Source organism: Sorex araneus, chromosome 1 (genome assembly GCF_027595985.1).
Source record: "Sorex araneus isolate mSorAra2 chromosome 1, mSorAra2.pri, whole genome shotgun sequence".
In the NCBI taxonomy this organism is placed as follows: Eukaryota; Metazoa; Chordata; class Mammalia; order Eulipotyphla; family Soricidae; genus Sorex; species Sorex araneus.
The window spans coordinates 439,280,501-439,295,215 of NC_073302.1; the positions used below are offsets into that span (position 1 = coordinate 439,280,501).

Below are 14,715 nucleotides of genomic sequence, written 5' to 3' on the forward strand. Positions count from 1 at the left end.
GGGTTGGCTGCACACAAGGCAAACACCTTACTGGTTGTGCTATCGCTCCAGTCTGATCCTAGTCATAAAGGCCAGAAATAGGAAGTGCTGGTGGGAATGTGGAAAAGATGGGACCCTCACTTATCTTGGTTGGTAAACTGATTCAACCTTAGTGAAAAACATTATGAAGATTTGTGACTAAAGAGAGAACTACCATATGATCCAGCAACTACATTCCTAATAGTTCAAGTAAGACAAAATACTGATTTGAAAAGATATACTCACACTTATGTGAACTGCAACACTAGTTTATTGCAGTGGTACTTGCAATATCTAAAGCCTGAAAACAATACATGTGCCAACCAATGTATGAGTGGATAAAGATATTATATATATTATATATATATATATACAGATATATATGATTATGAGGAACGACTTGATGCCAGAACTGAATGGGAGGAAGAGAACAGAGTGGAACACCTTCAAGAGCATCGAAGAAGTGGTTAAGAGGACGAAGAACCTCTGGCTCCAGGCACATCTTTTCGACTCCACCATTCTTCCTGCACTCTGAGGTGTATGTATAAACATACACCTCAGAGACTTGTGCCCTATGCAAACAGGATGAGAACGATATTCTGGTATCCCAAAGAGGAATCGAAAGAGCTATGCTTGGAATATCACATTTCACTCAAATGAGAGAAGGAATCCAAAGTTCCAACCTCCGTCGATGATCAAGAATCAGGGACACTGTCTAGTTTGTCAAGGCGTCAAAAATCAGATGGCCGGACATGTAACGTGATTCAGAGAGCTGTTACCGACTGAATTCCATGGGACGTCAATAGACAACATGGCTGCCCACCTACAAGATAGTCAGACTTCTTTGTCAACCCTGAATGAATGGTTTGAGGCTCTTCGTGTTCCTGGAGCGAGCAGATATCACTGGGCTACACTAGCCCGCTCGGACAACTCGAAGATCAACGGGATGACAAGTGATACAAATGATGATATATATGATAGCACTGTCACACTGTCTTCCCCTTGATCTTCAATTTGCTCGAGCGGGCACCAGTAACGTCTCCATTGTAAGACTTGTTATTGTTTTTGACATATAGATATATATGCCTACTGTGGAATACTCCTATACTCTAAGAAAATATGAAGTCTTGCCTTTTCCTGCAACATAGATGAAATGGAGAGATTTGGGGCTACTCTCTGCAGTGCTCAGTGCTTACTCCTAGGTCTATACTCAGGGATCACCTCTGGTTGACTCAGGAAACCTTATGAGATCATCATGAACAAGCTCCTTTTTATTTCTATACTGCATAACTATCCCCAATGCAATAACTTAAAGCAGTCAATTATTATCTTTTGTATATGTGTTGACTGATTTCAAGTGTGTGGTGTTTCCTCAGACAATTGTAATTAAATGTGGAATCCCCTGGGCTGAGAGACTGACTTACACAGTTGGCCAGCGATGTTGTTGGTTCTGAAATTAATTGGGGAACCTACTTGACTTTTCCATGTCACTGGGTATGTTTCCTGGGATATGAGGGAACATTCCCAAACATATTAAGAAGTGAACATTGCTAGACATTAAAGTGCTAAGCACAGAGCAGACAAAGAATTCCCTTTCCAAATAGAGTTAACAGGCTCATTCAGACTCAAAGCACTAAAACTATGTTTTGCAGCCAGAGACAATTTTGTTCCAGATGGATGTTTATGGCTGAGGAAGAAGGAAGTGCTTCTAGCATCAAATAGTAGAGACCAGGAATGCTGCAAGAATTTCTTCATTCACAGAACAGTCTGCTACATCAAAATTGAAAATATACAAAATGTTAATAGTGCCCAAGTTGAGATACTCTGATTAGAGAAAGAGATTCCACTTCTTTAGGGGGGAGTGACAAGATTATATTTAGCTTGAGCTTGTAGTATGGGAGATACTGTTGTGGCTATCACTGAAAAATGCATTCTGCTATGTTTCCCTTTTATATGTTATGTCCTCTGTGTTTGTCTTTCTTACTTTTCCTAAGTGATGATTTAAGGTTTTAGTTTCTATCATGAGCTTTTGCTCGTTGATGATGGTATTCACATATAATAGGAAATGTTTATTTGATGCAGATTGTTTTTGTTGACAGTCCTAGGTTGAAGCAGACATCCTAATAAAATTGATTGCCTAGTCTTTCAGATACTTAACGCAGAAATACATATTTTCATAGTATTGAATAGCTGGTTTTCCCACCCATTTTCCTGATCATTGCTTTCTTCATAAGAGCTACCTCTGTTCTTTCTCTTGAGCTAAAAATGTCTCAGGAGACCTAATGGTTCCTCTTTTTATATTTTTGTTAATTTTTTGACCTTGTCCCTGATCTATGGCTAAACACAATTTCTTCCTTCATCTCTTGGTCTTCTTGGTCTCTTCAGCTTTGTTAAAGTTTTGAGATTATAAGATTATATTCATATTTGATTTAGACTTTTTTTTTAACTTTTCTCTGGAACTACCACATATCATTTGTGGTTTGATTTCTGATTGATGAATTTGTCCTGAAGTTCTTTCTTTCTATCTATCCATGAGTTCTGTCCCAGTGGTAGGCTGCAGTCAGGTACAGCAGTGAAATGAAGCATGATCATTCTCAAGAAATCTAAGTGTTCATGGGGCCGGAGCGATAGCACAGCGGATAGGGCATTCACCTTGCATGCGGCCGACCCGAGTTCGATCCCCGGCATCCCATAGGGTCCCCCAAGCACCGCCAGGAGTAATTCCTGAGTGCAGAGCCAGGAGTAACCCCTGAGCATCGCTGGGCGTGACCCAAAAAGCAAAAAAAAAAAAGGAAATCTAAGTGTTCATATTTTAGGCTCAAATGAGAATTTCAAGTTCCTTGAATGTTAAAATAAAAAAAAACCAACCAAAACCAAAATCATCAGGGTGCCAGATAGTACAGATATAAGGCACTTGCCTTGCACCAGATTGACCCAGTTTGATACCACATATGGTTCTCGAGTACTGCCAGGAATGACCCTCCAGCACAGAAATAGCAGTAAGCCCTGACTGAGCACCAACATGTTTTGCTCAAAAACAAAAAATTAGAAAATTAGCAGCCAACATTCTGTGTTATGATCATGGTCTTCCCAAACAACATTGCTGCTGAGAACATGGAATTAAGATTCTTACATTTTAAAGTATCTAATATCTAATATCATTATCTATGGATAATGTTAATCAAACTCATTTTTTCATCTATAGTATGGATGTAAAACAATTTCAAAGTTTGTTACAAACATTAACAGATAGTGGATGGTGTGGGTTGGGGGTGTAGCTTGGTGAAGAGCATTTGCCTTGCATGGCTTATGTGATCCCTGGCACTTTGAAAAATAAAAATAAATAAAATGGAAATAATGGATGTAACTCAGTACAGTACACTGTGCACTGTACTCAATTTTATTATTGATTCTTCTCATCAGATGGGACATGGGCTAAGACACAAAGGTAAAAACCACAAGCAATGGCCATGATGCATCCAAATATTTCTATTTGACTTTTATTTTTTGGATTTAGGCAAAGTAACAGTCACTGTGGTCAGTGGTAGAGCCAATTGTCTAGCCAGTAGATTGCCACTGCCAGCTGCATCTCAGTTTGTTTTTCTCTCTTTAGTGACTTGGTCGATCCAGGAGACGTATTTGTGAACATTGGTGTAGATGCCGACATCTCCTCCCATGAAGTGTCCAACCTCAATCCCCTGGAGTTTGTCTTTGCAGATGACGGTAGCAACAGCCACCTCCTGTTGGAGATCATGCGGAGAGAAGGAGAGACAAGGGTCAGAGCTTCTCAGAAGAGTTCTCTCTCCCCAGCTTGAAGTAGCTCTACAAATGACATGCCTAGGAACGTATGAATCAGGACATAGGAAGCCTGGTTCCTTTTTTTCTAGTTTTGCTCTAACTAGCCTGCTGTGTGATCTTGGAAAAACAAAATCAAAGAGAATCCTCTCTAGAACTCACAGGTAAAAATGATTCAAACCCCTTTTATTTGCTCTGGTTTGTAGTCAGCTTCAATGTATGAAATTTTGAATAATTTTTTTTTAAAGGAGATGCTTATTTTCGGGCTGGAGAAAAGTAGGTAGGGAATTTGTCTTGCATATAGCTAACTGAGTTTATCTCTGGCATTTCATACAGTCCCCTGAGTACCTGCAGGAATGACTATTTATTTATTTTTTAATTTATTAATTAGTGAATCACCATGAGGGTACAGTAACAGACTTGCACATTTTCATACTTGTGTTTCCCTCATACGATGTTCGAGCAGCCCTCCCTCTACCAGTGTCCATTCTCCACCACCAGTGAACCCAGTATCCCTCCCACACAGAAATGATTTTTGAGGGTACAGCGGGGTGTAACCCCTGAGCATTGCTGGGTGTGACGCCAAAACAAAAATAAATAAATACAAATGAGTTTATATTTTCTTGCAACTCTGAGAATAAAAACCCAGCATTGTTATCAGCTATAGAAAACCCTTTCATGATTAAAGACATTTCTAAAGAGATCTCAGTTTTGGAAAAGGGCTTTGTGGTAGCCTTTTCGTTTTTGCTTTGGTTTGGAGCCACACCTGGTGATGCTAAGGGGTTACTCCTGGCTCTGAACTCAGTACTTACTCCTGGTAATGCCTGGACATGTGGGCAGGCAGGGGTGGAGGGACCACATAGGACGCCAGTGATCAAACCCAGGCTGGTCACACTCAAGGGAAACACTCTTCCCTGCTGTATTATTGCTCCAGCCTCACTTTGTGGAAGCATTATCAACTTCCCAACTATCATTTGAGAAAAGGGGTTTCCAATGGCTTTTTAAATAAAATGATTATGGACTTCAGTAGATGCAAGCAAGTCAAAAATATAGAAATGTAGATAAAAGATTACCCCAAAAACTCGGTTGAACACTTTCACAAATTTGACACATAAGGAGTTTCTGTGACTCTTTCCTTGCTCAGTGTTCTGGCATGCCTTATCAGTCATGAGAGGACCCTCCATATTCTGCCTTAAATCAGGGTGTCTGCCTGCGGGATGAAACCATAAAAGAACTTCTGTTCACGTTTGTTATTTACTTTTCACCACCACCCTCTAGGAAAACAAAAGAGAAGACATGATCTTATGCATGATTATGAGGGTCAATCGTGAGTGTTAAAAAATAGCCTTTATGAGTCTTTAAAGGGCACGTGTTTTTTTTTCCCCCTCTGTGTCCAGTTTTAGAGGAAAATAAGAAGTGATCTGGATCAGGTTCTCAGAGGTGTCATTTGTGTGTAAAATGAGCCTAAACAGGAAGGAGGAACACAGTCTCTCTCTGTGAACTGGGCCACTGATAAAGGAGAGTCCGAAGGTCTGCAGTGGGGCATCAGACGTGGACAAACAAAAACTAGACAGGGTGGAAACCACCCTTTCACCAGACCACTCACATTGGTAACGCCCTTTGACTGCCCCCCACCCTCCTTCCCTCTTCCCATCTGTGGACACAACACACTTCAGGGAACTCTAGTGAATCCTTTTGGCCGGGGGAGGAGTACTCACCATTGTTTTCTTGGCTCCAGTCCAACCCCGAGAGCACGCACACGGTGCCTGGCTTAGGGGTGGTGCTGGCGATGGAAATGGGCTGGACTTTGGCATTGAGTTGCGCAGGACGAGCCAGTTTAATGAGCATGATATCATCCTGCGGGTTGCTATCACTGTAGTTCCAGTAGCGGATAATGTGAATGGGGCTAATGGTCTGCTCTGTTCCGTCTATGGTTCTTGTCTTAAAATTTCCCAACATCACTTTCAGATTTCTGGAAGGAGAAGAGTTGGAAGCAATCCCCCGTCACCATCATCACCATCATCGAAGCTGACAGGGAGTGTTGCAATGTAGCATATACTGTGCCAGTCAGTGCACTGAAATGGGTTACCTCCCTGCTCATTCTCACAGAAGGTATATTCGAGGTGGATATACGATGGGTTAATTCTATTCTTAGTCCTAAATTTGCAAGGGAAATAATGGAATCACATAGAATTAATTTTCTTGTGGCTATAGAGTAACTGGTGGTGCATTCACACTACTCTTTTTTCATTTCATTTTCTAATTGTAATTGAAAATAATATGCATAACATATAAATAAATAGTTTTCCTCCTCTCCATGAGAATTTCTATTCTTGTGTGGGTGATCTGAGTATTGTTTTTTGTTTGTTTTCTCAGACCAAATTACAACCTTACTTGGTTTGTCTTCTCTGTTCCTTTACAATGTGACACACACACACACACACACACACACACATATATGCAAGGGGCTTTCTTGTCCTCATAACTCACCAATAGGAAGCACCAAGCAATATTTGAAGGAAAAAGACTGAAGAGCAGGTTGAAGCATTTATCCTCCGAAATCCACCCTTGCCCCTCTCTACTTTTGTCCCTTCTCCTTTTATTACTTCTCCTTTGCTACCTTGCTCTTTTAAGTTTGGGTCAGTAATTGTACCTTTTAAAATACTAACTCTGAGAACTGAATTATTCTTTGTGTTCCCCTTATCTATCCTAGAAATAGAACTTTTCAATTATTTATTTTGTGTATGTATGTGTAATTCTCTCTCTGTGTGTAAAATGCATATTTTTTCTGACTCAAGGATTTATTAAGTCAATACATACATATTTTAACATGAGGAAGATGGATCAAAGAGCATGTGTGGGATCTGGATATGATCGTTGACACCACATAGGTACCTGTACCTTCACTCCCCCCAGTACTGTTGGTCCCCAAACAAAACAAAAAAGTGTAAGATTGGTCACGATAGTTATTTATTCAGTACTTTTAGTTTTCAGTCTCATGCAAGCATGGGAAATAGCAATTATGTCCGTTTTGGGGCCAGGTATGTGGCTCAGTGGTAAAGTGCATGCCTCAACATGTGTGAAGCCCTGGGTTTGATCCCCAGCACAACAAAATAAAAAAGCAAATAACGATGGCACATTGGTTTATTGTATCTACCACTCCCAAACTAAAAACTTATTCAAATAGTTATATGGACACTATGTTCCTTGCAGCACTAAATATAATAGCCATGATATGGAAATGACCTAAATATCCTATGACAAATGAATGGATATAAGATATGATAGACATGCACAGTAGAAATCCATGCAGGTATAAAAAGTTTGCTGCCACTTGTATGAACCTGGATGTTATCATGCTAAGTGAAATAAGTCGAAGGGGTAAGGATAAATATGGGATAATCTCACTCCACCTGCAATTTATTGAGAGACAGAATGAGGAAATTGATTGTATAAAGTGGGCTCTTTGAAGGTTTGGGATGAAACTACTTATACACAAATGCCATAAATATTATCATGATTGTAGTTATGTTTCCTAAATTATAATAACAAATATAAAAAATTATGCTCATTTTTTAAAAGAGAATAAATGGAACCTGAGAAAATTTAGGTTACTGAGCTGGAATTTTAATACAATATTCAAATCCTGAGTTTCAACCAACAGATATGACTACCTGCATTCCTTTTCTTCAGGAGCACAATCTTTTCAATTCCTAATTTTACAAAATCAAACAAAAAACCGGAATGCCCAAATATTTGTAAAGATCTACTACTTACCTAGTTCCTCTGAACAGTTTGCTAAATCTGTCCGAAAGAGAAAACTAATTTCTGATTTTTCTCAGTCACACTGCTAATCCACTATTTGTATAGTGTATAGGAAATACCACTGCTTGTTATTAGTTATTTAAAATAGTCTCAGTTTGTCCAATTTGGATACAGTATCAGTTACCATTCATACTGCCACTTAACAAGTCAAACCAAACCAAACTTGGGAAAATCGATGGGAAACTGAGGAAACAAAATATACAGATTCCTCAACATTGACATACTGGATTGGATCCTGTGCATTGACGGTGTTTCAAAACCATCCTTGGCTTGTCATCTATTCATTATGCCAACAGCATATATCCTCCCTTTCCACAACTCCATTGCACCAACCAAACATTTTTTTTTTTTTTTTTGCATCACACCTGGCAATGCTCAGGGATTACTGCTGGCTCTGCATTCAGGAATTACTCCTGATGGTGCTTGGAGGACCATATGGAATGCTGGGAATCAAACCTGGGTCGGCTGCCTGCAAGGCAAACACTCTACAGGCTGTGCTATATAGCTCCAGCCCCAACCAAAAATTTCTTCAGACTTCTTTAATTGTGCCTTGGAGGTAAAGTTGTCTCCATTTGAGTTCCACTGGCCAATACTCACGGTAAGTAGCAGTGAGACGGGGCTAGTACCCAATTAACTTTGATAAGTACGCCCACACAAGGTGTGAAGTGGGATCTGAGGTACGCCAAATAAGGAGCATGGTCTTCTTTCTGTACAACCGAATCAGCGAAGGGCAACACCCCTGAGAAAATAATACTCAGTATATAAGGCATTCTTAAAACTAGTAAAAAATTCCTAGTTGAAAAGAAAAGAGGCACTCAGTGGATCAAGAAGTGTGAAAATGGCTATTTTTCTAAGAAAAATATGAATTAAATTTTATTTAAAATATTTACAAAAATTTAAAACTGACAGCACCATTTATAGGGATATGAATTAATTCTGTTTCTCTTAAAAATATATTTAGAAACAGGTCAAGAGTTATGATTCATAACTTCTGACCCTAAGAACTTATTCTAAAGAAATAATAAAATATAGATGAATATTATGAATAAGTGTACTCACTTTAATACTTTTGTTAATAGATAACCACTGGGAATATAAATATCCAATATGGTAATAATGTTGGACATTAAAATAAAAAATATGAACAAATGGATCATCATATGTATTAACATTATATTTACTAATAATATTAAAGAGTGAAAAAACATTGATAAACTTTCTTTATGCTAAAATAATAAAGATGTATATTTAATTCAGAAATGTACATTTGACATAAAAACAAGTAACTGTATCATTGTGCCACTGTCATCCCGTTGCTCATCGATTTGCTTGAGTGGGCACCAGTAACGTCTCCATTGTGAGACTTGTTACTGTTTTTGGCATATCGAATATGCCACAGGTAGTTTGCCAGGCTCTGCCATGTGGGTGGGATACTCTCGGTAGCTGCCGGGCTCTCCGAGAGGGACGGAGAAATCGAACCCAGGTCTGCCGCATGCAAGGCAAATGCCCTACCTGCTGTGCTATCACTCCAACCCCAAAACAAGTAAACAAATAAAAAAATACTATTAATGCAAATGTAAATAAAATTAAAACCTGGGAGTAAATTAAAAAATTAACATGTGTTAATTAGGAGGTGGATTTATTAATAATGTTCATTTTTTTTGCATCTCAAAGTATCCTAATATGAACATGTCATGTTTTTACAAATAGCTTAAATTTTAAAACTAGAGAAGGGGAGGGCAGGAATACACATTCTAAGACGAGAAATGAAGTACTACTTTTGTATTTTCTGCCCTTAGTACTATTACTTCTCAAGCCTAGACCTATACTTTACTAAGATTCTTTTGTGATCATACTATCAAAATCTTATAAGGGGAAAGGGCGAAGGTAATAGGTAGTAAGGAGCTAGACAAACCCTTGACCTTGGATTACAAAACCGTAATTACCAAGCAATGAAGAGGGTGGGGAGAATGAAGAGCTAGACTACAAGCAACAATGATATTAGAGGAGGGTATTGGGCACTTCGGTGGTGGGGAGAAGTGATTAGTTGTATACCAAGATCAATACTAATATAACCTTGTTGCCTTATCTACAGCAATAATAAAAAATGGTAGAACAGTAACAAGGATATGAGATATCCAGCTCTTGTTCCTATGTGCTTTACATGGATTTTATCTTTACAACATCTCTTTAATGAAGTCAGTGATTTACCCATTTTGACTACAGAAATTGAAGCACGAACAGATCGACTTGTCCAAACTCACAATGCTAATATTGGATACAGTTTGGGCAATCAGAGAATGCTGGACCCGTCTCAGCAGTGAATTTTGCCACCAGGAGTATCGGAGCTCAGAGTCGGGAGGAGGCAGACCCTTGAATTCAAGCCTTTGTTCTCACTCACTCCATTCCCTGCATTCTGGGTGTATAACCTTTCAATATAGGAGACTTTCATATGGAAATGCATTGTTGCTTCTTAGGACTACACTGGAACTCGCCCAGAGGGTGATGAGACCCATGCTTTGGAATAACTAACATGAACTGTCACTCTGAGCACCCCCTAAGGCCGGAGCGTACCGCAAGCGGGCCTAGAGCTTAGCCGCGGAAGGGGGAGAGCTTACTCTGCCCCAAGAGCCTTTGCATGATTCTTCTTTTGAACCCTCCCAACACCTCAAGTTTTTCTCCTTCCAACCCTCTATTGATCGGTGCCTTAGAGAACAGAGTAGATGACAGATACATACCAGCAAGGATACTCAGACAGAAGATAAGTTTCATAGCAGTTCAGACTCTGAGATGAAGACAAAGATCATCGGCAAAATGCGTGAAACTCTAGACTGAATCTTCTTCTTTGGAACACCTGGTAGAATCAGTGGGTTTTGTTAGGAAAGGAGACAGCCAATGCTACTGGAAGCAGCTCTGGGGGTAAACAGGGAGAAAGGGATGAAGAGGAAAAGTCCAGATGACAGATGGATGACAAAAGTCCAGTCCAGTCCATGGTGGAGAATTATGCCTGTCTATTGGGGTCTTTCAATAAAATAATTCTAGTTTCTTTGCCTCTGGATCCGGTTCCTCTTATCTGCTTTCCTTCCCCCAATTTATCTGCCTGAGCTGTCTGAGCAGGAAAACAAAACAAAACAAAACAAAACTCTAGGTTCTGGATTTACCTTTATGGTGGAATTTCTACAGCCAGAGGTGAAGTACTTGTTCTCCACCTGAGCTCGTGAGGACACATGTAAGGTTTGCTGCTCTCAAGCCTCCACAATCTACTTTACTTCCCCCCTCGGCCCCTCCCATCTTTGTTACACTAGTTTCATCTTTCCCTTAATCACTGTTTCATCACTGTAACCATCACTCGCTGGGTCTGGCTGTCACCAACTTTGTGTTGGTCAGGAAATGTGGAAATGAAAACATTCATAGGAGAAATATTTTGACAATCACAGAAAGTTTTTATTCTAAAGTCCATTATAAACTGGAACTACTATTTGTTGGTGACCATTCAAAAGGCCGGACCTCTAAGATCTTTTCATTTTTGTTTAACCTAGTAAGATTCCTGAGCCAATGACAAATGTAGTGACAACCCTTTCATAACAGGGGCACATTCTAATGAGAAAAGGAACAGTAATGCTGGTAGCTAGCTTAGGGAGCCAAGACACTGAGACAAATTCTTTTAAAAATACCTATTTATATTTTTAAACTTATATATCTTAAACTTATTATTATTTATTTATATTTAAACTTATTATATTTTTAAACTTATTTAAACCATTTCCTAATGGTTCCAAGTATTCACATCATTTTAGTATTGCCACTACTTAGTCTTTTCCTTTTTGTTTGTTTTTGAGCCACACCCAATGCTTTGGGCTCAGGGCTTACTCCTGGCTCTGCATTTGAGCCACACCCCGAAGGACTCAGGACCATGTGTGGTGCCAAGGATTGACATCTTGTAGGTTGTGAGTAAGGCAAGTATTATCACTCTGGTCTTATAAATTTTTAAAAAATTTGTTTTATTGAGATATTATTGCAACTTCTCTTAAAAAATCCTTTAGAATCATATGTATGTAGGTATGTATGTGATATTAAATATTTTCTCATATGTGTGTAAATTTTTGTTGAATTCTTTTTCTGCTAGTGTTAAGATTTTATATGTATATGGAGACATACGAATCATAATCTTATTCTACAGAATATATTATATTTCTAAGGACTCACTTTGTTAGTGTTTCACTCTTCCAGCTAACAGATTTCCCTATTTAATATTCTTCATAAATATATTTGTATATCACAAAACAAAATTTAATAGAATTATTATAGGATTATGGATTATTACGGGCTGGAGTGATAATATAGCGGGTAGGGCGTTTGCCTTGCTCGAGGCTGACCTGGGTTCAATTCATCTGCCCCTCTCGGAGAGCCAGGCAAGCTATCGAGAGTATCTCGCCTGCACGGTAAAGCCTGGCAAGCTACCCGTGGTGTATTTAATATGCCAAAAACAGTAACAACAAGTCTCCCAATGGAGATGTTACTGGTGCTCGCTTGAGCAAATCAGTGAGCAACGGGATGACAGTGCTACAGTGACAGTGACAGTGATACTACAGGATTCAGCAACCTCATTCTGTGTATCGATCCAAGAGAAATGATATGGATAAAAAAAAATATCTGGTCCTCCCATAGCTGCTGCCATGTTGACTCACCCACTAGCCCTGCTCTGCCAATTCACGACTAAACCTCTGAGGAGATGCAAGCCACACAGCTAAAATTCACAAAAACACTCTTCCCTGCAGCTGAAATCTCCAGGGAACCCTTGGGAGTCAGGCGGGCCTAGTACCCGTCCTGCTGAAGGCCCAGTAGCCCCACCCACACCCCACCACTGCAGGCTCAACACCACCACTGCATTAGTATTCTCTGTAGAGACACCAAACTGTGAAAACTTTCAAGTATCCTGGTGCCCAGACTGAGAACTCTGGTGCTTCTTGAAGTCAGTGTGGGCAGTCTCTGTGCCCACTTCCCTCTCCAGTACTTTCAGAATCCCTGGCAGCCTAGCCTATTTCCCACAGTCTCGGCCATGTCAACTTATTGGCCCAGACCAGATATCCTGGAGTTTCTGGACTGCCATGAAACGTACTAGTTCCTCAATACTGACATTCCAGCAGGAGCACACCAGATTGCATGGGAAAGTAAGGAAAACAAACTGAAACAGTAACAGAGAAGCTTTAATTAACAACAAGCAGCTTAGAAAATTCTTAAACAAGTACTTAATAACCCGTGATAAGATATAATAATTCTTACAGTAAAAATTGATTTTTATATGAATTAATTTTAACATTAGAACTTTGTTATCTAATCAATTTCAGCTCTAGATTTGTATCAACAATTGTGGATTTTGTCTACATTGAAATAAATAAAAAAAATCTTATTTGCACCACCCTGTTTACTGCAGAAATATTTAGGGTAGCCAAGATAGGAAAATAATTGAATACTCACCAACCAATAAATGGTGACATCAGAGAATCCCGAAAGGACCAATAGGACTTGGAGAGGGAGGGTTACTGGTCACATAGACTAAATAAGCCTAAATAAGTCTAAATAAGAAACTGGTGAAAATAATATACTGGTTTTAAATATGGGATGAATTTTAACTCTACAGATGATATATGACAGATAATATACACATACACACCAAAATGGATTATTATTTGGTCATGAAAATAATATCATTTGCAAAGTATGCATAGAACTTGGGGCCGTTTTGATAGGAAAAATAAGACAGGAAAAGACAAACACAGTATTCGAGCTCATCTCTGTGTGAAATCTATAAAAACAACAACAACCATAAATCAGAGACTAGAATGGCAATTACCAGGACTCGGGAGGTGGGGGAATGGGATTGAAACTTGTAGATATATTGAGAACTTGCGTGTATGTTGTTAGAAGATGAATATGTCATTGTGATTCATGCATAACTTTGTGCTATTATGCATCAAAAGTTTCCAGGTGACCAATTAATTATAATATAATTACCCTGACCAGTTATAATTATGCAAGCTAGATGTGTCAGCTAAAGCCAGGAGGATAATTATGTTGTAGTGTGTAAATGTACTAACACAAACCATGGTTTTCCTTAAACTTACACAATGTTAAGTGTCAATTATAGCTCAGTAAAACTGGGGGAAGAAATAAAAATTGAAACCAGAAAAAGGAATATATTTTACTTCTAAAAGAAAGTGGAGAATGGACATAAACAGAGAGAATAGTTTATTTTAATATTTTGCCATCAATCTGTAAAAAGTCAGCCACAGAGAGAGAGAGAGAGAGAGAGAGAGAGAGAGAGAGAGAGAGAGAGAGAGAGAGAGAGAGAGAGACTATGTCTGGAGGGGGTAAGAACAGATTTAGAGGTCTAACAAGAGCCAGTAGTGTAATAGGACTTGTTGTCAACTTTTATACATATTTGGTCTTTGATCTATAGCCTGTACTGTGTAATATTCCTGAGGAGGGATGGACTGTGTGTGACATGCAGCTTACATCATACACAGGGCTGGTGACATCAGAATCCCAGAAAGGAGAGGAGTCAGTAGGACTTGGAGAACAAGAGTTGCTGGTCACATAGTCTGAATAAGAAACTGATGAAAAGAATTGACTGGTTTTAAGTATGGGATGAATTTTAATTCTACAGAAGGTTAACTTTGTCCTTATTTTGATTTTTTTTCCTTATATGGTGTGAATTAAGCTCAGATTCCTGAACTTTCTCTTTCCTTAGGGAAGATTTTAGTTTACTGAGAATAAATTCTCATGCCGACTAACTGAGAGCATGAAGGTATGACTGATGAATCCTCTTCTACTTTAATGATCGGGACTGGAAGGAAAACTCTAGACAACATAAAATTTTAGAATATTCATTTCTAATTCTCCCACCTGCACTTTCTACTTCATGTAGTTCAGACCCCCCACTTTCTTAGTGATAGTTTTTTACAAACAGTTTATACTTGCATATATTTAGAACAGGATTCAAGTATCAGCATGAAGTGTCTTCTGTCAAATTTGTTGAAGGTGTTTGGCAAATACCTGAGGGTATTGCCTTATCAA

The 14,715-nt window shown here is 39.0% G+C and overlaps 1 protein-coding gene across 1 annotated transcript; it reads right to left on the reverse strand.

The window, feature by feature from the left end:
• Positions 1-3,608: 3,608 nt before the first annotated feature.
• PRSS37 (serine protease 37) lies at positions 3,609-10,410 on the reverse strand. The gene is made up of 5 exons (XM_055129593.1): positions 10,377-10,410; positions 8,236-8,377; positions 5,532-5,785; positions 4,887-5,023; positions 3,609-3,758 (listed from the first exon to the last, which is right to left on the reverse strand). Exons 1-5 carry the CDS (start codon positions 10,408-10,410, stop codon positions 3,609-3,611), a joined length of 717 nt encoding a protein of 238 aa, XP_054985568.1.
• Positions 10,411-14,715: the final 4,305 nt, after the last annotated feature.